General features: G+C 44.7%; 2 protein-coding genes across 3 annotated transcripts in view; both read right to left on the reverse strand.

Moving 5' to 3' along the window:
- Positions 1–6,791, reverse strand: part of LOC121090159 (cytochrome b5 reductase 4) — a 44,196-nt gene extending 37,405 nt beyond the window's left edge. For both annotated transcript variants that reach the window (XM_040598329.1, XM_040598328.1), the window contains exons 1-4: positions 6,671–6,791; positions 5,252–5,405; positions 2,331–2,431; positions 226–310 (exon numbers count right to left, since the gene is read on the reverse strand). In XM_040598329.1, the coding sequence (XP_040454263.1) occupies positions 226–310; positions 2,331–2,431; positions 5,252–5,405; positions 6,671–6,745 (415 nt within the window). In that variant the 5' untranslated portion in view covers positions 6,746–6,791. The remainder of the gene's footprint in view (positions 1–225; positions 311–2,330; positions 2,432–5,251; positions 5,406–6,670) is intronic.
- Positions 6,792–8,018: 1,227 nt separating this feature from the next.
- Positions 8,019–10,453, reverse strand: RIPPLY2 (ripply transcriptional repressor 2). The gene is given in 6 exon segments (XM_040598524.1): positions 8,019–8,220; positions 9,917–9,981; positions 10,132–10,254; positions 10,256–10,356; positions 10,359–10,432; positions 10,434–10,453. Coding segments are annotated over 6 exon segments (549 nt in total). The 3' UTR covers positions 8,019–8,054.
- Between the last annotated feature and the right edge of the window lie 10,090 nt (positions 10,454–20,543).

Consider the following 20,543-nt stretch of genomic DNA (forward strand, 5'->3'; position numbering starts at 1 on the left):
GAACAAAAGAAATGTAGCAGTACATTACTTATACAAGTCTTAATGCATAAAATAGTTTCATCTTCAGGTGTCTCCTGTAAAAAGACTGAATATATGCAACAGCCTTCATCTCTATGCAAGAACAGAGACTCTCCTCATAAATAGGATAATTTAGGATTTCTCATAATTTCCAGATAACTTTGGAGTAAAGCATAATAGAATTTTTTTCATTCTTAAAAACCTCACCTTTTGGAGCAGCAACAGACTTGACAGCCATTCTCCCAACAAGACATTCCTTCAGCATCGATTCATAATTGACCCAACGATGAACCTATATTAACAAAATATGTTTTCACAAAACCTGTAATTCTTACTGTGTTGTCCTATGAACTACAACAGAAAAGTTCGTTTTTGTACAGTGGCTAATGTAATTAATTTAGCAGATTTTTTTTTAAACAGTCGTTGTTACATTGTTCAGTACTCATTTTTACTTCTATTCCAGATGGCATGTAATTAAGTGAAAAAGTGATAATAGTTTTATTTATTCACTCTATGCTTTGCAGTATCTGAACATCATAACCTTGAGCTACGGAAAATATTTCAGAAAAGCATTTTTATGACGTGTGCTACACAATTAGCAGAATAAAGACCTTGTCTTTACCACAAGGGTAATTAGTCTTGTTTAGATGCAACTGAAGGGAAAAAGGATAAAGGAAACAAAGATAAAAGAACAGCGGTTTAGACACACAAACACGTCCTACCAAGATGGCATATTTCTGTTTCTGTCTTAGTATCAGTGAATTATTTGGAAATTTTCTATTATCGAATGTCAAACAAAGTGATGAAAAAAGCAACAGCTTTACAGATCAGAACTGGAAAACTTGCAGAGAAAATAGATAGCAGAAAAGCCAATTCTGATAGGGCATCCACGATAACATCACAAGAAGAGAAAAGGAATCAAAGTGCTGCACAACAAATTTGAATGCTATCTAGAGATTTTAAAATAAAAAGCTTAAACTGGACAATCCAAGGATAGGAGATAAAGAATCCCATCCAGAAGTTGTAGTTTCCTCAACAGAGATAACAAAGAAATGAAGAAATTTTGAATGACAGTTAATTTTCCCAGAAATTTGACAAACACTAACAACGTACCAAACTCTTAAAGAGATCAATATCCAACAGACACAAGAGTGCTAAAGCAGAGGGGATAACAACAGAAATGTCTCCAGAACAGGAAAGGCATGTGAACAAGAGTATTTTAAAGATCTGAACACTGCTTTCCATTCCCATGACAAAACAAACAAAAAATAGAATAAAATGTAGCAAGTATGTATCTGAACTTATTACCAACTTGATGGGCTTCCCCAAATACTCCTGATGTCAAGACTCCTGTTTCAGAGTACAATATACAATGATGCAGCCACAGAATTCCAGGCCAGAACTTGATACTGGATGAACTTTCAGGAGAGAAACCCCAAATTCCTTGAAACCAGAGAATTATGCCCAAATCCAGCACTCCATTTGTGAAAGGATTAACCAAAGACAAACTTAAAGCTAAAACTTCACCACATCTTTATTTACCTTGTTAAAAACATTTTTTGCGATTAAAGGCATAACATACTATGATCCACAAACTGTAAAGAAGTAACAGATTTCCTTTCAGAAACAGAGGAGGTTTCTTTTCTGCTCTTTCTCCATTTCTCAGATGAGCCAAGGAGACTAAAGCAATGTCTCTTGCTAAAAACCACCAACTCAGTGTATCATCTTTTGCAGCACTAGGCTTGCAAGTGATCCCTTACAGAAAGCAGACCCTTTACTTTTCGAGTCTTTTCAAAATGTTTTAAAAAAATGGTAAACCAAGGAAAGACCAATCGTCATCTTGTGATTTGTTCACAACCAGTTAACGGCAGCTCCAGCATTTTTTCTTAGTACTTTGTTCACCAATAACGCAGCGGCCAAGTTACTACTACAAGCACTTTTCAAAAAGTGAAAGTTCTGAGAAGAAAATGCCTCTCAAATGGCAGCAATTAGTCCTTACAGTAGTTTATAAAGAGGGCAGTATCTCAAGTTGTTGCTAGCTTTTTCTGCTAAAAAAATAGTAAAATAGTTCAATTGAAGCATCATTACAACAACACAAAGGGAAATTTTCATTATTGTCTTTTGGTACAAAGTTTAAACCACATGCCTCTTTCAGCACATGCCATTCTAAAAAGTTACTCATTGCCTTTCCTTAGACCTGGAAAAGTTCAAATGACTGTTTCCACTGGAATGCTCTAAAAATAATCAGAAAACATACATTTTTCAAAATACCTTTCAGTAAGCAAGTGTCGTTCATAGCTAGCTGTTCTCACCTGGTCAAAGAGATCTGTACCATCAGTTCCTGCTGCCTTCATTAGTTCATCCTCACCACCGGGATGATATTCCATGTACGGTGTGACATTATATACAAATCCTGTAGAAAATTAAATATAAAAACATATGAGCGGCATTTATATAACCACTACAACTGCCCCTATCTCCAAAACCATCAGAAAGTTTGGCTTATATTAAACGGTGCAATGGCAAACAGTAGGTATCATTGAAACAAACAGTATGACTTCAGAAAACCAGAAACATAAGTTATACAATTGTATAGAGCACAAGACACATCACATGGAGATGCCAATCCTACAATGCCACACCACTTGTCCCAGCGAACATCTGAGGAAACCTACAGGGTTAAGAGGTTAAAACTTCAAGCCTGAAGACAAACACGATGTACCCTAGCTAGGAGGTAAAAGAACCAGAGACTGGTTTAAAAGGAAACAAAAAATTGAGCCAGTTAGTGCACAGAATTGTTTTCACTCTCTCTTTAACTAAGTTACCACCCATCACCTACAGAATAAAATGCCTATGGGAATGAACTGTCTCCCATAAGGAAAAACTGCTGCCACAAGCAAAAAAACCTTCCGTACTTCAGATTCAGCAATATAAAAGACTTTATATAGCCTATGCTCGTTAGAGGTTCACAATGCTGGTACCAAATTTGTCCCAGTAAAAGGGCTCAGCATTCTTTCTACATAAGTACTACTCTTAGTATTTCCAGGGAGATAAAACAATGATTCTTAACAGGTCTGAAATTGATAAAGTCTAATTATTGTTGCTATGCAACCAGAGCAATTAAGAGCCTGGAGAATGCAGCTATAAACAAATTTAACAGGACTACTGCAGACCTACCTAGCACAACATTTAAAGATATATAACATTATCAAAATAAGAAGCTACCACAAGTGGAAATGGGCCAGTGTTTTCATAAGCAGCTTCTAACACATTAAGTGTATGTTAATTACTTCACAAGGAGAGGTAGGCATTCAGCACTGAGCCGGGGTGGGGCGGGGAGGGGGGGGGTGAGACATACCTGGGACAATCCTAGCTGGTCAGAACAACCATCCCAGACAACAAAGGAAGGATCTTTGCATATCTTACTGACCTGATCATCTGATGGATGCATTCACTATGCCATCTTGTGTGCAGCACTGATAACTGCACACAGTAAAATACAATTATCTACATAGTTAGGATCTCCTAAATATTAGTCATATGTTCAATTTACCATCAAACTTGCAGAGGCAAGAGTAATTTCATTTATATACCCTTCACACTCTTTTAAACTCCCTTGACAGCCCACTTTATATATAAATTCGTGGCCTATGACAACATTGGTGATCATCATACTGGGGTTTTGAACAAAGTTTGCTTTTGTTCCTCCTTTACTTCACACTCCTCTCACCAATTTCTGCTCTTTCTTATAGTGACACAGTTTAACTACCAACACAGAGACCTCATTTAGTTTTTCCACAGTGGTGTTATTTTACTGCCTGTCCACATATCAGGTCTACAGATACTCTAACAGTATTCTCAGTTATGCTGGTTTTTTTCATCAGTAATCCAAGAAAAAAGGAAAGAGATGGAAAAATGTAAAGACAGATACAGACACAGCATGATGGAATTCTTGTAAAAACCAACCTCAGAGATGCAGTCAAGGGGGAATAAGAGATTAAAAACAAAACAGAAACATTTTTAAGCAGTGATTCTGTCTGCAGTAGTAATGTCCCTTTTTGAGAGAGAGAAAAGAACAGACCTCCACAGTAAAAAGCTTGCTTTAGCTTTCCTCCCACTATAGTTTTGCTAGCATGTGCAAAAGCAGCACACAGAGCATTAACAATCCTATTATTTTCTTCAAAAGCCAGTACTGAATAACATTTTACCCTTACTTTCACTCTCATCCCCTTCAATACCCAATAAAAACGCAGTTGCCCTCACAGAGAAATTCTTAACTTTCTTTTGCTGGAGTTCAGAGATGACATTACGTCAAATATTAATGCTGCTCCTTAACAGATCAGTTGCCACTAAATGAACCACTCTTCCTAGAGAAGTGTCACAATAGCTCCTCTGATCTTCTTAGTCTGCTTCATAGAAGTGACGTTACCTCACAGCAAATTTAAGGCAATATTAATGTATTTTAGCTTCTGAATGATCAAACCAGAGAGCGAATATTTTACTGCTTTCTGCAGGACAACAACAAACTTCATTTTCAGCACTGCAAATACTCTTCTAGCCATGGCTACTGCTCCAAACCACCTCTCACACATTGTAAACTTATAACATATGATACTTCCAACTACTGAGCTGAAGTTTCATTAATACCATACATAGAATAGCTAGTTACCACAGACATTTTTTATGCTAGATCGGGATTACAACTGTTCTATGCAGCCACTGCCACTTGCCTCAGTTTTATGAAGCAATATGTGGGCTTGCACACTTATTTCCCAAAGACCATTCTACAGGTTAAGTAACATTTTTAATATTTTTGTGTCTCTGGAAGCTTTACAGCAATCACTAAAAATGGTCAACTGCTAAGGATAATAAACTCTCCAAGACTGAGGAGTGTAAGTACATGTCAACATTTTTAATGCCTTATTCTTGCTAAGCCCTTGTTATCTGAGGCATCACCTACAATCTTCTACTTTACATCTGCATATAGAAATAATAACATGAGTAAAATATGCCCACTTGGAAGACTTCTTAAGAAAGGCTTGAAAGTAGAAAAAATATTGGTGACAAAATCTTTAAGAACAAAGTTGTGTCCAGTTATATTACACCTGCCCTAAACACAGAAGGCGCATAGTTTGTTCTGGCATGTGGGTTTTGTTGTTGGTAGGTTTTTGTTGCTTCTCCTTTCAGTACAGAAGAGAGAAGCGAGGCTAGAAGCAATATCACAGCAACCAACCTCTTATACATATCCAGCAGTCCTCCTTTTTGTTGTGTTTAGCAAGCTCATCTTCGGTCACTTCAATTAGCCTCCCTTTTAAACCAGTCAAGTCCTTCCCACTTTTAGTTAGTCGAATCCAATCCATAAGACTCCTTCCTGGTTTTAAAGGTACCTGAAAAATAACAAATGTGCAAACATTATTAAACACTAAAGGAAGAAAAGAGCGATTCAATACACTTCTCCAAGCTCCCTAGAAGGTCTCAGACAAAAGAAGAAATAACACAACCTGTATTCTTTGCTGATATTTGGGAGCTTTACTCAGCAGTAAGGGTGCTTAAGGAAGCGTCCTATCTAGTAACCCAGACAAGGGTAAAACTGAACATCAACAAACATTTAGATGACTCTTCCCAAGGCAAACTGCAGATACCAAGTGCTCCTGTGGTGGTAAAGTTTTTGTCAGCGTCATTTGAGATACAGCCTAGAAACCTGCAAGCAACACAGAAGAGAGATTTGAAAATCATGGCCAGATAGGACAAGGTAGGGAAGTTCACCTTCACAGCACCCATAAAGACTTTCTGCAAGCCCTACAGCAACTGGAAATCTCATCCAGAGAAAGCTGGGACTGATGTCTTCCAGCTTACCAGGGACGTATTAGCCATAGCCAAAGCAAGATCTTCAGGCTGTCTAGTACCTTTCTTTTCAACATCACCACAGGCTGGGAATCATCCCTGTGACCCAAACTCTAACACCAGGGAAGAGGGTTAAAGAATCGCAGTCCTACAAAATCGCAGCAAAACCAGAAGCAAGACATCTAAAGAGCACATCGAACCATATTGTGTGATGCCACTTTAGCCTAAGTAGGCCTTTGCTTTCCAAGTGAGGTCTGCAGACACCAAATGCCCCCCAAACGACTCCAAAGATGAAACCCCAACACGTAAAACATAAACTGCATGCAACAATTTTCAGGCTGAAAGTCTCCGTCCCTGCGCAGGAGGAACCCGAGACAGCCCAGGAGGGCAGCGCAGGAAGCGCCACCGCCACCACCTAAAAGGAGAAGCACGAAGCATTTTTGAGCGACGCAGCGGAGTCAGCCCCTCGCCCGGCGGCCCTGCCGCAGCCGCCGCGGCCCCTCCGCGATGCTGGAGCCTGGGACCTTCCGAAGGAAGCGGCCAGAAGCACCCTTGCCCCTGCCCCTGCCCCTACCCCAGCCGCGGCCGGGAACCGCCGGCAAGCCGCGGCAGCTCCGCCGACAGCAAGCCAGGCCACGCAGCCGGCCGGAAAGAAGCGGCGAAAACGCTGACCCCCGCGGGCCGGGGCCCCGGCCTCACCCGCGCTCTCCACACTCCCCACGCCGCAGCCACCGGCAGCCCCGCCGCGCTGCGAGCCGCGGCGCCGGGGAAGGCCCGGACCCCGCGGCAGCGGCCGAGCCGGCCCTACCTTGGCGCGGCCGCCCGCAGCCACCCGCTGCTGGGAGCCGGGCGCGGGGAAGGCCTGCGGCGGCACGTTCAGCATCCTGCCGGCCCGGGCCGCGGCCTGCGCCCCGGCGGGCGGGCGGAGCGCTCCGGCACAGGGCGCAGGCGCGGCGGCGGGCGGGGGCGGGCCCGGGCCGGGGCGCGGTGCGGTAGGGGCCTACCGTTGCCGGCCTACGGCTAGCGGCCCGGCCGCGTCGCCTGGCGGGGGGGTCTCGGTGGAACCCCCCGGGACTAGGCATCCCCGCTGGCACACCTCGGGGCCTGGGGTCCCGGCGCGGGGCGGGCGTCGAGGAGAGCGCGCCGCGCACCGCGCCTGGCCTCCCCGGGGAGCTGTCTTCCCTGGCACTAGGGCCGGGTTTACCTGCAGGTGTCCCAGCGCCGGGCACGGTGCTCCAGCGTTATCCCGGCGGGCACAGCCGGCCGCTGCCACCCGCGCTGCCAGGGAAGAGCGGCGGCGAGCGGGGCCCGCGCCTCCTGCCGCGTCCCCCGGGAGCGGGCGTGGGGGCAGCGGGCACGGAGCCAGCCCCGCCCGAGCAGCGCACACCCCCCAGCATCGGCCAGGGCTGCCCCGGGCAGAAGCACTGGCGTTTGAAAAAAAAAATATATTTTTTTGTTGTTGTTGTTTGTATCTTTAGAGGGTTTGGCCTGCATGATGATTCACACCAAACTTCAGTTATCAAAACTAAACGCACTATCAAACTGACTCACGTTAGACCTTTTTCCTTATGTCTATTTTACAAGCAAAACTGACAGGTTCCACACTGTATTTATATATAACAATGTAGCTCATGTACATCAGAGCACCTGGGTGACACAAGTGAAACCCCTTCTTTAAAAGCAAAAACCAGAGTAGAACTTGGACCCTTCTCTCCATCCGGAAGACAGCTGTATCATTTCTCTTTCCATGTTTGAAACTGTTGTAATAGCTGGCATAACATTGAGGTACTTAGTCTGATGATTCCTTGATACGCTTCCAGATGGAGCCTACCAAATCACAGTAAAAATGCTTTCCTTGTGTCCTCCAACCTTTGAGAAAGTCACATAACCACAGAGCCCTTTAAAACAAGGCATCCATGCTCTGCTCCTAGAATTTATTATATATATTTATATATAATATATATTTATATATAAAATTCAAGACCTGAAGTTAAAAAATACCAATGAATACTGTCCCTGCCTATAGCAGGACAGGAAAAGAAAAAAGGGAAAAGGCTCAGATGAAATTACAAGACATTTCAGTTTTATTAAGAATAATTTACATACAAATAAATTATCTTTAAAAATACTATAATATATTTTTATAATAAGTTTAATTTAAGTCTTAGAAATTGCATTGCCCTTTGCTGCAATCAGCAATCTGATTCTGTTCTTGAATCTTGTTCCAGATCATCTTCATCATCTTCGCTATCAGAGTCTTCATAAAAGGAGATTGTAGCTTGGACTGGGAAGTTCTTCAGAAGTGCTTCAGCTTCCTGATATAAATAATCATAGCACCTTGATTTGGGCCAAAATAGTCTGAAACAAGTACACAATAGGTTTGCTTATTGCTATTACATAGTCTGCTTGGAGGCTGACAGACAAGAAACAGCAGTGAAATTCTGTTAAGACAAGCCCTACAAAGCTTTTCCTCACATGCTCAACTGCTAAACCACTTTCTACATTTAAATAGGAAAGAAAATATTCTCTGAATTCTGTATTTTCTTCTGAATATATAAAGATGCACAAAGTGCCAGTTTTGCAGCACAACTACTCTAATCTGAAACTTCCCACTACAGTACCTTGTTAACAGTATTACGTGGGGATCTGATCCAAGTACTGCCCCCATTGGAACTATTCCTGGGGAATATAATGGGTGTCAAACAGGATCCCCAATATACTTTGAGTTCATTTTGTTACTGAATGTCCCCAGCCTAGGTAGCTGTTTACAGTGGCGTGAGACAAATCTCGAAGTGAAGGGAATGATTAAGGCCTGGGGGGAATCAGACCTTGATATTTCACCCATCTTTCCAAGAAGAATCATCTAACAGATTGTGTTGTACCTGGAAATTAACATAAAAAATTGCTGATAATAACACAGCAAGGGCTATCAGCTAGTGACACATTATACTGTAATTACTGTTAATATACTCCACAGTTCCCGTTCCTTTTCATCTAGCATCCTCTTTTGCTTACAGTTTTGAAAGTAGCTGAAGAAACAGACAGTAGAAGCTCCAAGAGCTAAGAGACTAACAACTTGCAACATAATAAAACACTGATTACAGATTGTTTATAATAGAAATACATTAAGAAACAGAACTAGATTGTTTTCTAGAGATTAAAAGTAGTGCTTCCTAGGCTACTGTTTAACTGTACTGTAAAAGAACACTGCTTCTTTTGCAGCACAAAGTAATTGACACTTGCTTTATAACACGGCTCCATTCCCAGTGTTCCCTGCAACATTCTCTAAGAAATTGTAAAGACTGACATCACTGACTGCTCCGGTGCTTTGGCATGAGGGAGTCTGTGCATCAGCCTAGATTTGGGAGAAAGCTGCATCCCGTCTGGAACATCCACCCATGCAATTACTTCAAGCGCCTTGCAACACCTACTAGTACTTCTGGACATAGACTCCCCTGCAGATGCAACCATAGTTATTTTATTTGCTTTTCAGAAATGACAGTGCAGATACCACCATTAGTTTCACCATTAAAACAGTAGCTACACCAGTATTTTCCCCGGCAATGCTGGCTTGGTCAGCCCATGCCCTCTCCTCCTGCCACACTTTTCCATGCCTGCCCCTGCCTCCCTGCACCATCACACTGGAGGCTCGCACAGCAAAGCAGCCTAGGAGCTACAACCTCCCCAGACCCCCCTTCCTTTTTTAATTCTGAGCATGGGAATGAGCAGCAAGGTGCTCCAGCCAACACTGCCACCACACACACACAGAGAAAAACAACAAGAAAAACACCCAAAACACCACAAAACAAAACAACAACAAAAAAACACAAACAAAAAACACCCCACCCAACACATAACAGTGCGATATGCCCAAGTCCCACACCACAGAAGCACTTCAACGACTCAAAGGTCTGGTAAACCCGCAAGTCGCGGCCCGGTTTGCCCAGGGACCCGGCAGTTCAGCGCTCGCTCCGAGGCACTTTCCCACCTACAGACACGTTATGGGTGGGAACAAGCGGGGCGGGGGGAGCGCGGGGCCCGGCGGCGGCGTTACCTGACGGGGTGCGTGTACTGCGCCAGCTTCCGGGGGGCTCCGGCCGGCCCGCGGGGGCTGTGGGGCTGGGGGGAGAGAGCAGAGGTCAGCCCGGCGGCACGGGCACGGCACCCGGCACGGGGGGCCCGCCCGAGCAGCCGCTTCCCCGCCGGCGCTGCCTGGGCGCTACGGCGGCACTGCCGGCGGCAGGCGCTGCGCCGCGCCGCCCCACTCACCGCCGCGGGGCCGCTCGGCCGGGCCGCCTCGCCCGGCGCGGGCACCCAGGGTCTCCAGAAGGGCGCGGGCCTGCGGGCCGAGGGCAGGGCCGTGAGGGCAGGGCCGGGCCGCGCCCCGCACCGGGGGGGAGCGGGAGAGGGGCGAGCAGCCCCGGGGGGGCAGCGCCGCCGAGGGCGGGCGGGGGCCGCCGCGCCCCGTCCTGCCGCCCTCCATCCTCCGCCGGTCGCGGCCGCTCGCCTGGCCCTACCCGCCCCCGGCCCGCAGGCTTTTATAGCCGGCGGCGGCCGCTGCGCGCCACGGCGCCCACCTCCCCCGGCTCATTTGCCAGCGCCATCAGCAAAAAGGCTCCGCGCGAAGGCGCCGCTGTGTAAACACGGGGTGCGGACGCGTGCAAGCCCCAAATGGCCGGGGGGGGATGTGGCGGGTCGGTGTTAATCGCACTTGAGCCGACACATGGCAGCTGCCGGGCGGGGGGCACCCTGTGGGAACGGGGCGGGGGGCGCGGGGCGAGGCGAGGGGAGGCAGCCCCGGGGACGTGCCCGGCCGCTCTCCCGCCCCGGCGGCGGGGGTCAGGCCGCCCCAAGCGCGGCGTTGCGTTGTTAAACCCCCGTTAGCCGCCCCCTCCGGCGGCACGGCGTGCGGGGAGGCAGAGCCACCGCCGGGCACGGCCCGCGGGCGCAGGGATGCGGGCGGCAGGGACCCCGCGGCGCGCGCGGCTCAAGGGCCCGTCACCCTGGGGTGGGGGACATAGCGACCTTCCTTAGAGGGGTGCTCGTTTCGAGGCGCGCCACCTCCCAACGCTCTCCGTGACGCGTTCCCCTCGAGATAAGACTGCTTCCCTAGCGTAATGGCTGGGGTTTTGTTTGCTGGTTTTTGTTTGGGGTTTTTTTTTTTGTGTGTGTTTTTTGGGGGTGTGTGTTTGGTTGGTTGTTGGGGTTTTTTTTGTTTATTTTGTTGTTTGTTGTTTTTTAAGGTATTTTTACCTAGGAGTCGTGCTGCCAGCAGCAAATGCTGTTGCTACAGGTGGAAGGTTTCGTGCCAAAGTCATCCGTTTCCATGTTCCCCAGCACCGTGGGAGCTCTTTTTGGTTTGGGTTGTTTCGGGTTTTTTTCTCTCTCTTCTTTCGGAGATTGCAATCGCTGATGCATGTGATGGGGATGGAAACAGTGATTGTATATAAGAGTAGTAAACAGTAATAATATCAGCTCTGGGGGTGCTAGGAGGTTGGTGGGATAGAGCTGCCCTAGATGCTGAAGGAGGGCTTTAAACCCACGTAATCTTTTGTCTCTTTAAAGACTCATATTACTGAGGCACCATGAAGACTGAGGCACTGTACTCTTTGAAATAATATTTTTTTCCTTTTTTGAGCATAGCCATAAGGAGTGTGTCTGCCTCAGCACTGCCCAAGAACACCTGCAGATAGGTTACTGGTGTCTTCTCCGCAGGATCTTCAGCACAATCCATTTCACTAAATAGTGTCAGCAGTACCAGTTGTAAAAAAAAAATTTTACATGTTAGAAGCTATTTGGGAATGTAATCAGATTAATAGCATTAGATTAAGAGCATTTTTTTTTCAGATCTTTTAAGTCAAAACCAGATGTAGACTGAATTGCCTTTCTGAAGAAAAGCAGCCTCTTTCTTTGGAAGAGAAATAGGTGGAAGAGTGCATGCATTTAGGCTTGCACACGCTGTTAAGCATACACTCCAGCTTCGTCAGTGGATGTATTGTCATTTTTGAGGTTTCTGCCACTTCATCACTTGAAAAAAATTGATAATTAGGACTTTAATAGTTATTAAAGGAAAATGTATTTCACAGTGAAAAGCCCGATTTAGTAGGACGTTAGGGTTAAGCCAAATGGTTAAAAGAGTAAGATTTCCAGAGTAATTTTACTACACTGTGATGCTTGTAGCTGTTTGCGGATTTTTCCTACCTCATTTTCACTGTGGCCTACAGTCAGATTAATTAAAATCAGGGTGAACAAAAGGCTCAGACTCCCAGTAAATAGTCATCTTACAGTTAAGAAATGGAGAATAGAGCCAAGTAGCTTGTGCAATAAGCTGAGTTCTATCATAAGCAAAATTGTATCTCTTTTTCCTTTGTTTCCAAATGGCTATTGTGAAACCTTGTCAGATGAGGTAAAGCGTAAAACAGATGTTTAAAAGCTGTCTGATGGTAGATTCTTCTTTTGCCTAAATGAAGTGAGAGCAATAATTTTTGTAGTTGGTATTTCTCTTTTGAGAAATATAACACAGGCTGTGTAGGAAAAAAAAAATAGAAGCTAGGTTTGTTACCTAAAAAAGAAAAGCAGAAACATCCTCCATCACATTAGTAGTTACACAGGGCTAAGAGAACAGAACAGCTTTATCTGTTTGATAAAGCATAAAACCGAGTTTCAACATCTACAGTAAAAGCAAAAAAGAAGGGGTGCCTGTAGCTCAGGATTCTTTTTAGTACCTGTCTGAAATGAGAAAAATGGCCTAGGGAGAAAGTGTGATTTACCCATTAGAGAGCAAACTGAAACAGAGGTGTTGAAAGGATAAGGAGAAAATAATGACTAACAGCTGTTGTTCCCCTGCATATTTTCACACTATATGACTCTTCTTGGCTTTACAGTTTAGTAATACGGTCCTGTTTATTGAGAGAAATACAAATGTCTGTCTTTGCAATAATAACTTGTTATCATTGATGCCATAAAAATCCCCCCAAAATCCCTAACATTTTGCCATCTTCCCACTGGCCTTGAAACATAGGCTAGAAATCGTTAGATCAAGGCTAGAAGATTCTTTGGTAGGGCTGTCTTGTCTTTTTCAGTTTGTGCATAGAGCAAGAGTAGCACTAACTGTTACCATCCGAGCCACAGTGTAATTGTGCTAAAACCTTTGTAGGCAGGAGCTACATACAGCTGCTGAGCAAATACTTGGGTCAAACAGGAGTGATGGAACACACTTAAAACCGTTTTTTTACCTATAGTAGTGGAAAGCGTAGTTCTGAATTCAGCATAAAGTCTGATAGAGGCAGTTCCCTCATGCATTCTTGACTCATCTAGTTAAAATGGTATTCTCCTTTCTGTACCTCAGTTCCTGCTTTTTTTGTATTTCAGCTTTTAAAAAAGCAGTGTAACTCCTGAGCGGAAGGTTGTTATTGGTTGTACATAAATAACTAGACTGCCTTTAGTAAAGCAAGGCTGGATTCAAGATCTAATACACTGTGCTTTAAATATTATAGTGAAATTAAACTGAAATATGATTTGCTCTCTTACACAATAATAAAAATACCTAGGCATTCCATCAATTCTCAGCTTCTTGAAAATTTCTCTCAAGATCATTCTTTTTTTAAATTTCCTTATACCACATTCCAAGCAGGTCATAGCTGGCAGTTTACAGGGTTCAACTCTGTTTAGCCACAGTTTGATTTTTATAGAATTTTTTGTATAATTGCAGTTGAAAAATTTCAAATGCATTACAAATATTTCTTGTACAGTCACTCTGGATTTACAGCAGTAGAACCAAAACCCGGTTTTGTTTTCTCAGAATATATACCAAGCAGTATTTATCCAGAATGAAAGTACTTCACTTGGTTTGATTTAGATTGATTAAAAGTGCTTTTGTGGCTTTCTGCAGTATGACAACTCGAAATGTGATGCACTGTTAATAGGATACGCAGAAGAGCAAACACAGAAGTCTGTGCAGATTGGAGTGTGCTAGTATAAACAAAGAAGGTGTTCACAAATGGTTTAGAGCTAAATTTGACAAGACAGTGCTAATCACACATGGACATGGGAATATCTGGACAGAGGACACTCAGCTGGCTTCATATTAGCCTCTCTGAAGGCAGTGACAAGTCTCACTTATTAGTAAAACAGGGACATTTTGTGAAAATTTGCGTGAGTTAATACAGGGAGAGAACTGGATTGGTCTTGTTAAGACTTTATTTTAGTGAGAAAGGCAAGGTCAGACGTGGAACTGCTCCTCTGCTTACTGAGACTGGACTGAGGAAACTGCTTAACAGACAAAATTTGATCTTGAGTATTTTCTAGCCTACCTTCATCTTGATGCTTCCAATTTTGGCCACACTTTAGGGCTGGGTTTTGGAAATTAAGCGTATGCCTGGCTTTGCCATACAGATACTGACTGTATATGCGTATGTTGCTTATTTATGTTTGGTTTATTAGCCCATAAATGGGTCGGGGGTTTGCCAGTAAATGCAGAGTTTGCATAGGAGATTTATGTGCACAGCTTTGGTAGAGGTTCATCTGTGTGCAATTATAATCACTTTACTGGAAACTTTGCAGTCATGTCTTTATGAGGCATCAAGCATTTTTTAGTTGTGTTATGATATTTAGGGCATTTTTTTCTGTTATAATTTGAATGTAAAACATCAGTTTGTAAAGAACAAAGATGGTTTTATCAACCTCCATCCTCACCATTATTTATTTTTTATACAGTATTTTCAATATCACCAATGTACCTGAAAGTGGGCTTGGCTCAACATTTCCACAGCATGATTTTTTTTGTCAGTAAATAATATGTGATCCAAATTAAGTCCTAAGAAATAAAATAAATACAAATTAATTTTCCTTATGGGGAAAAAAAAAAAAAAAAGGAACAGAGCTTAATCAGCAGATTGGTCTATTCACATTACCAATGGCTATAAAACTACTGCTCTGGCTAATAAAGACCATGCTTGTCCTATTGCTGTTGTGTGTTTTTTCCATCTTATCTATATACAAAAATGCAGCATATATTCAGTGTAATTCCACTTAACCCAAGTGCCTGGTGTTTCCTACAGAGGAGTATGTTTGAAGTCCTAAGGATGGAATGCTCTTTCGTGGAGACATCCCACTTCTCACCATCTCTCTGGATTTTGACTAGGCTGTCATAGCATTAGCCAACATTCTTTCATTTTATGGAGAAAATTATTCTTCCCTTTCCTGTATTCAAGTGGACATGAAGGGTTGCAGGAACACTGGAAGGAAAACTTTGTGAAAAGGAGGGCTGCATTTCCAGGAAAGCACGTGTCCTTTTGCCCTCTTTGTGCTATTGGGAACCTAGTTGCTGGTGACTTAGGGTTGGAGGGTTCAACAGCAAAGATGCACAGCTTTGCAGTCCGCTCTGTCACTGAGGCTGAAAACCTCCAACTTTCCCAGATTGATCTCGGCCCTGATGTCATTACAAACTTTGCGGTCACGTGAGCATGTTGGGGTGATCGTTGGCATCTGCTGGGGAATAAGCAATACATTTGTGTTTGTGTGCGTGGTACGTGCACACCTGCTCGAGGCCCCTGCACATCCATGTGGCAAGGTGTTGGGCTTCCGCATTTCCCTCCCCCATTGCACTCCGTTCCCAGGCCCAGGCTGGCAAATGGTAAAGGATAACATATCCACACGGGGAAGCGACACATTAAGGGACTGAGAATGTGTAATGGGATCAGCCACCGGCTACAGGGATCTTTTAAAAAATAGGAATATACTTTGCTGTTGAGTTATGGGCACTTCAAATTCCGTGCAGATAAGGAACGGAGACATCAGTGCTAAACACCAATCTTGTAACTCTTTTTAATAGAATGGGAGTCAGTGAAACACTGATACATCATTAATGCTGGGGCTCAGCAGAAGCGTCTGGCTGGCTCAGCATAATGCAGCATAATGTCACAGCGTTTGCTGCAGTTGGAGCGCGTGGCACTGCAGCGTGGCACTGGCAGGGTTTGCCCCCTTGCCTCTAAAAAGAAGTGAGAGGCAGCCAAATGAAATGAAGTCACTGTTGCTCAACAGCTATTGACAGGAGAAATGAAGAAATTAGATAGTCATTGGAATGTCCTGATCCGACTCCTCTGGTAATACAGTCCCTTAGCAGTGATCTCTCCTGTTGCAATGTTCCATCCAATTAACTGTTTCTTCAGATTTATTGCTTTCCTGGCTAAAAAGATAGCCATGGAAGCAGAGTGGTGGTTTTTCAATTTCTCCTGTGTCTCTAAGACATCAGCACAGCATCAGGTCTCAAAAAGGATGCATGCCACTAAGCTGGTGATGTATATAGTGCAGCATTTAACATCTAGCAGGAGGGAATGAATTCCAAGAACCAGTGATGTGCGAGCTGTACCTCTGACAAACAAGCACCTGAGAAAGGCAACGTGAGTCCTAAGGACAGCAGTGGCAGCGCTGAGGGGTACACACGGTACACTCGTACCGCACTGCGGGGATGTCAGAGCTCTTACACAGGCGCCAGGAGACAAGCGCTGACAGAGACCCCCTAGCCCTGTGGTTCCTCCCTGGATGAGGATGTTTGGAAGCTGCAAATTCCATTATGATGGAATTTCAGTACTTTTTCATTGCATGTTCGCATCCCAGTGATCCTTAACAGTAGCATTGAACACAGGGAGTATAGAGCTTGGTGTATGGGCTGGTAGTCTGCCTGTCTTAATGAAGCTGCAGATAAATGACAGGGGTACCAGAGGTAAATATTGGTGCCGCTTATTTTTAAGGCTGCCTGTCAGTACCCTTAAAACCCGCAATTTACATTGCTTATAGCTTTCCAGATTTTTTTCTTTTTTTTTTTTTTTTTTACTAAATTTTCCCATAGTAGATTTATTCAGGCTTAGTTTTTGGGGAAACTATGATCTAAATAAGATGGCTCAAACTATTGAACCATTTCCAAGAATGAGGGAGAAATGGTAGAGACATCATCTTGCAACATAAAAAACTTACAGTGCCTTTTTTGAGGAGGAGTTTAACAAGTACAGGAGCACTGCATGGTTTTGGACCATGAAGTTTGCTATTGCACCAGGTTTTTGCCTTTTGTTTTTTTCTCTGAAAATCCACCCATATTCAGCCAGTTTCCAGGTCTATAAAAATGACAGTTTGAGTGGCTCACTGAAATGACTTTGAAGAGTTTACTTACTAAATTCCTCGAAGAATTAAATCTGCCTAGGGCTTATTTCATCCAGAACTGACCAAGGCTATCCTTGCAACATAAGTTTTGTGTTGCTGGAGGCTGGGGTAGGTTTTGAAGCAAGTTCTCCAAACTGGGACGCGCTTGCTCTTCTTCTGCTCTCTTCCACTTCCTTTGCATGGCTCAAACACTTGGGCTGCAGAAAGAGGAGGGTGACAGAAAGATGAGGAGGAGGAGAAGGAAGAGGAGGAGGAGGAGGAGGAGGAGGAGGGGAAGAAGTGGACAAGTGCTGTGGGGGCACACACACACTGGGAAGTGGGGCTGAGGTGGCGGTTTGTGGGATACTGAGAATCAGGACTAGAAATGATGTTCAGTGGAGGCAGTAGGGAGGTTTAATTAGCCCAACGGAAGACTAAGCCTGGAAAAGGAGATGAAGAGGAACTGGGTCTGCAGCCTCTCTTGTTTCCATTCCTCTGCTTACAAGAAAAATTTTTTTTTTTTTTTTTTTTTTTTACTTGAAGCAAGCAGCAATACATTGCTCAGGAACCATGGCAGACACCAGTCCCCAGCCATTGCACCTGCAGCCAGGCATGGTGGCTGCTGAAGGACACCACCTGATCGCTTGGGCAGACAGGTGGCCCAGAGTATGGGCTGAGGTAGTTGATTCCATCCTGGCCTGCGAGACCTATGCCCACACCAATGGCCTCTGCAAAGGCCCCAGGGCTCTGGGAGACCCTCTCCCCTCCTGCCCATCTGTGGCAGCTTGCACCCAGAGGTTTCACAGTACACCTGTCCCCTCACAGGGGAATACAACCATTCTGGTAGTGGTGGACCTGTTTGCCAAGGCAGCTCCATTTTTCACCTTCAAGGTGTTACCTGTGGCCCTGTTGACTGCCTGACTTCCTACCACGCTTTCCCGTGACACGGCCTCCCACACTGTATCATTACTGACCAGGGGAGCCTGTTCACAGATTTTGGAAGGAGCTTGTGGGCTTCTTTTAAGGCCAACTCACCTCTCCTACTCACACCACCCCCATCCCACAGACAGACCGACAGAGACAGTCAGATCCTGGAGCAAACCCCCCAGGGTCACAGCAACTTCTTCCATGTGAAGTGGGTCACCCTTCCCTCTCCAGCATGCTCCCATACCTGCATGGCAGAGCCTGTTGGTGCACCCAGAGCCCTGAAACTGGAACCAGGCTGGGTGTGGAGAGAGGTGAGAAGGAGAAAAGGAGACCCGTGTGTGCTGAGCCCGGGGGACAAATGGACTAGGGCTTGAGCTCACGAGCGACATTGTGTCCGGCTGATCAAAGAGCTTAAGTCCTGGGGAGGCATCCTGGAGGAGCTGGCTCCAGTAGATGTGGGGAAAGATGTGGGGAGAACAGGCCATGTTTGAACAAGGAGACTGGATCCAATTCCCTAACGGGCAGTGGAGAACAGGAGGAGGGAAGGAGCAGGACAAGTCACCAAGGAGCGAGGCTGCAGAAGCAAAGCAAGGACGGCTAGAAAAGGAGCTGGAAAAAGAAAGCACTGAGCATGGGAAGAACCATTTGGACTGGAAAAGAGGAATGTCGTGATGCCAGAGAGGAATAGGTTCTGTGTTAAGGGTGAAAGATAGATGGGAAGAGAAACTGGAAGAGAGAAATAGCACTAACAGGATAAGAAGAATGGGGTAAAGGACTGAGGACAGGAAGAGGTCTAAGTGCCGACAAATGGGGAAAAGACTGGGAAAACAGTCAAAGGGCGTGAGACAGGTTCCTCCTAATGAGTGACATTGGGCCTGGATGTCTTGGTCTCAGAGGCAGTCTGGAGAGAGGCCTGTAGAGTGGAGTCTGGGACCTGTAAGTAAGAAGTGAGATGAAGAGCTAAAACTGGGAAGAGACATGACTAAAATATTAATACATTTGAGGGGAAGAGAGAGAAGCAGCAAGTCTGGAAAAGAATAGGTATAGTAGTTGTGGGCCCAGTGTCCGTGTGCTTCCCAAAGCCTTGGGGGCTTTCCAGGGACCTTGGGAGACCCTACCACAGCAAAGCCTGAGAGAGCTGCTGGCAAGGTTCCATCACCACCTAGGGAGGCTCCAGGCTGGTACTACGAACAGTTACTCTGTTAGTTCAAGTAACAGGAGCCTGCATCGCAGACCTGACATTTTCTTATCTAGGTACTACTATTGCATTACCTGATGATTTTTCGCCCCCTCAGTTGTTCTGTTTGCATTTGTATAAACATAGGAATTCACCTGCAGACTGTGATGGGGAATACTTTTTAACACCACAAAGTCTATCACTCAAAAATCCCGAAACTTTTGGAGGGAAAAAAAAAAATCGGTGAGGTTCACATGTGAGTTATGCCTCATCCAATTTAAATGTTCAATGGTTAAACATTATGTCCAACAGCTAAGATCTAAGTGTAAAACATCTAAGTCTAAGACAGTGAATTCAGGATGCCATTAGATAGGAACCTTCAGAGGACAACTGATTTCATCCTAAGATGAGTTGTCTGTCTGAAATGTACAGGGCAGGCAGGATGACAAAGTCTGTGGCACAGTCTGTGTCTCTCTACTGACTCTAAAAGATGACTGCTTTAGCTTAGAAACGTTTAGCTGAACGAGTTTAGCTTGAAAATAGCTTTTAGGTGTCTCAGGCTGGGTGATGTGAATCCCAACGTGTTTCTATATTTGTGTGTCTGATACAAGAGTCTGCAGTACGATTTGTAGAAGTGTTTACGTCCAGCCCTCCCAGGGTTTGAAGTGCAAATTCCCCCTTGCATTTGTGTGTCCTAAATAGGTTGGACACTATGGATCTAAGGCTTACGACTGCAGCTGAAATTAATGAGAATCATGCCTCAACTGCAGTGCTATATAATTCAAGGCTATGGAAAAACAAGATCATCATTATCTCAAACTGGCCAGCCAGGTTTAAAGAGCCTTTTTAACATTAGGATGTGTCCTTAATTACCTATGTGTAAAATGGCAGCAGCAGTAAGGCACGCCCAATCCTTAAAGGCCCTGTGAACTTTGTTCATTTATTCTTGCAGCCACCATGGTTACTGGCACTGCAGAAAACCCATCAGAGCAGCATTTTGAAATCCGGTCTGTAAGTTTTTGCTATGCAAGAAAACCGTTGGAGCGTGCAGGCTGTACAGAGAACAAATGATATATTGAACAGCAATTCAATACATTGTCATCACCTATTCTGGGCACTGCGAGGGGGAAGGAGCTTGTGAAATACAGAAGATGGTGATGCCATTGACTGCCTTAATGCGTATACGCACGTGAACTGAATTTGTGTAGACAACGATGATTCTGGTATTTTTGCAACTTCTTGGTGCTCACTATCACAGTCTTAATAATGTTGTTTTGACACATGATTGTCTGTGAGTGTGAGACAATTGTGTCTCTGGTTTATTCCATCTGGAGATTTTGCCTAAGATCCTCCCCTTTTTAATTTCCCCCAAAAACTTCTGTGCATGTCTTTATATGCCCCACCTTAATATTTGAGATATTAGAGTATCCACAATAAAATA

Source organism: Falco naumanni, chromosome 6 (assembly GCF_017639655.2).
Source record: "Falco naumanni isolate bFalNau1 chromosome 6, bFalNau1.pat, whole genome shotgun sequence".
In the NCBI taxonomy this organism is placed as follows: Eukaryota; Metazoa; Chordata; class Aves; order Falconiformes; family Falconidae; genus Falco; species Falco naumanni.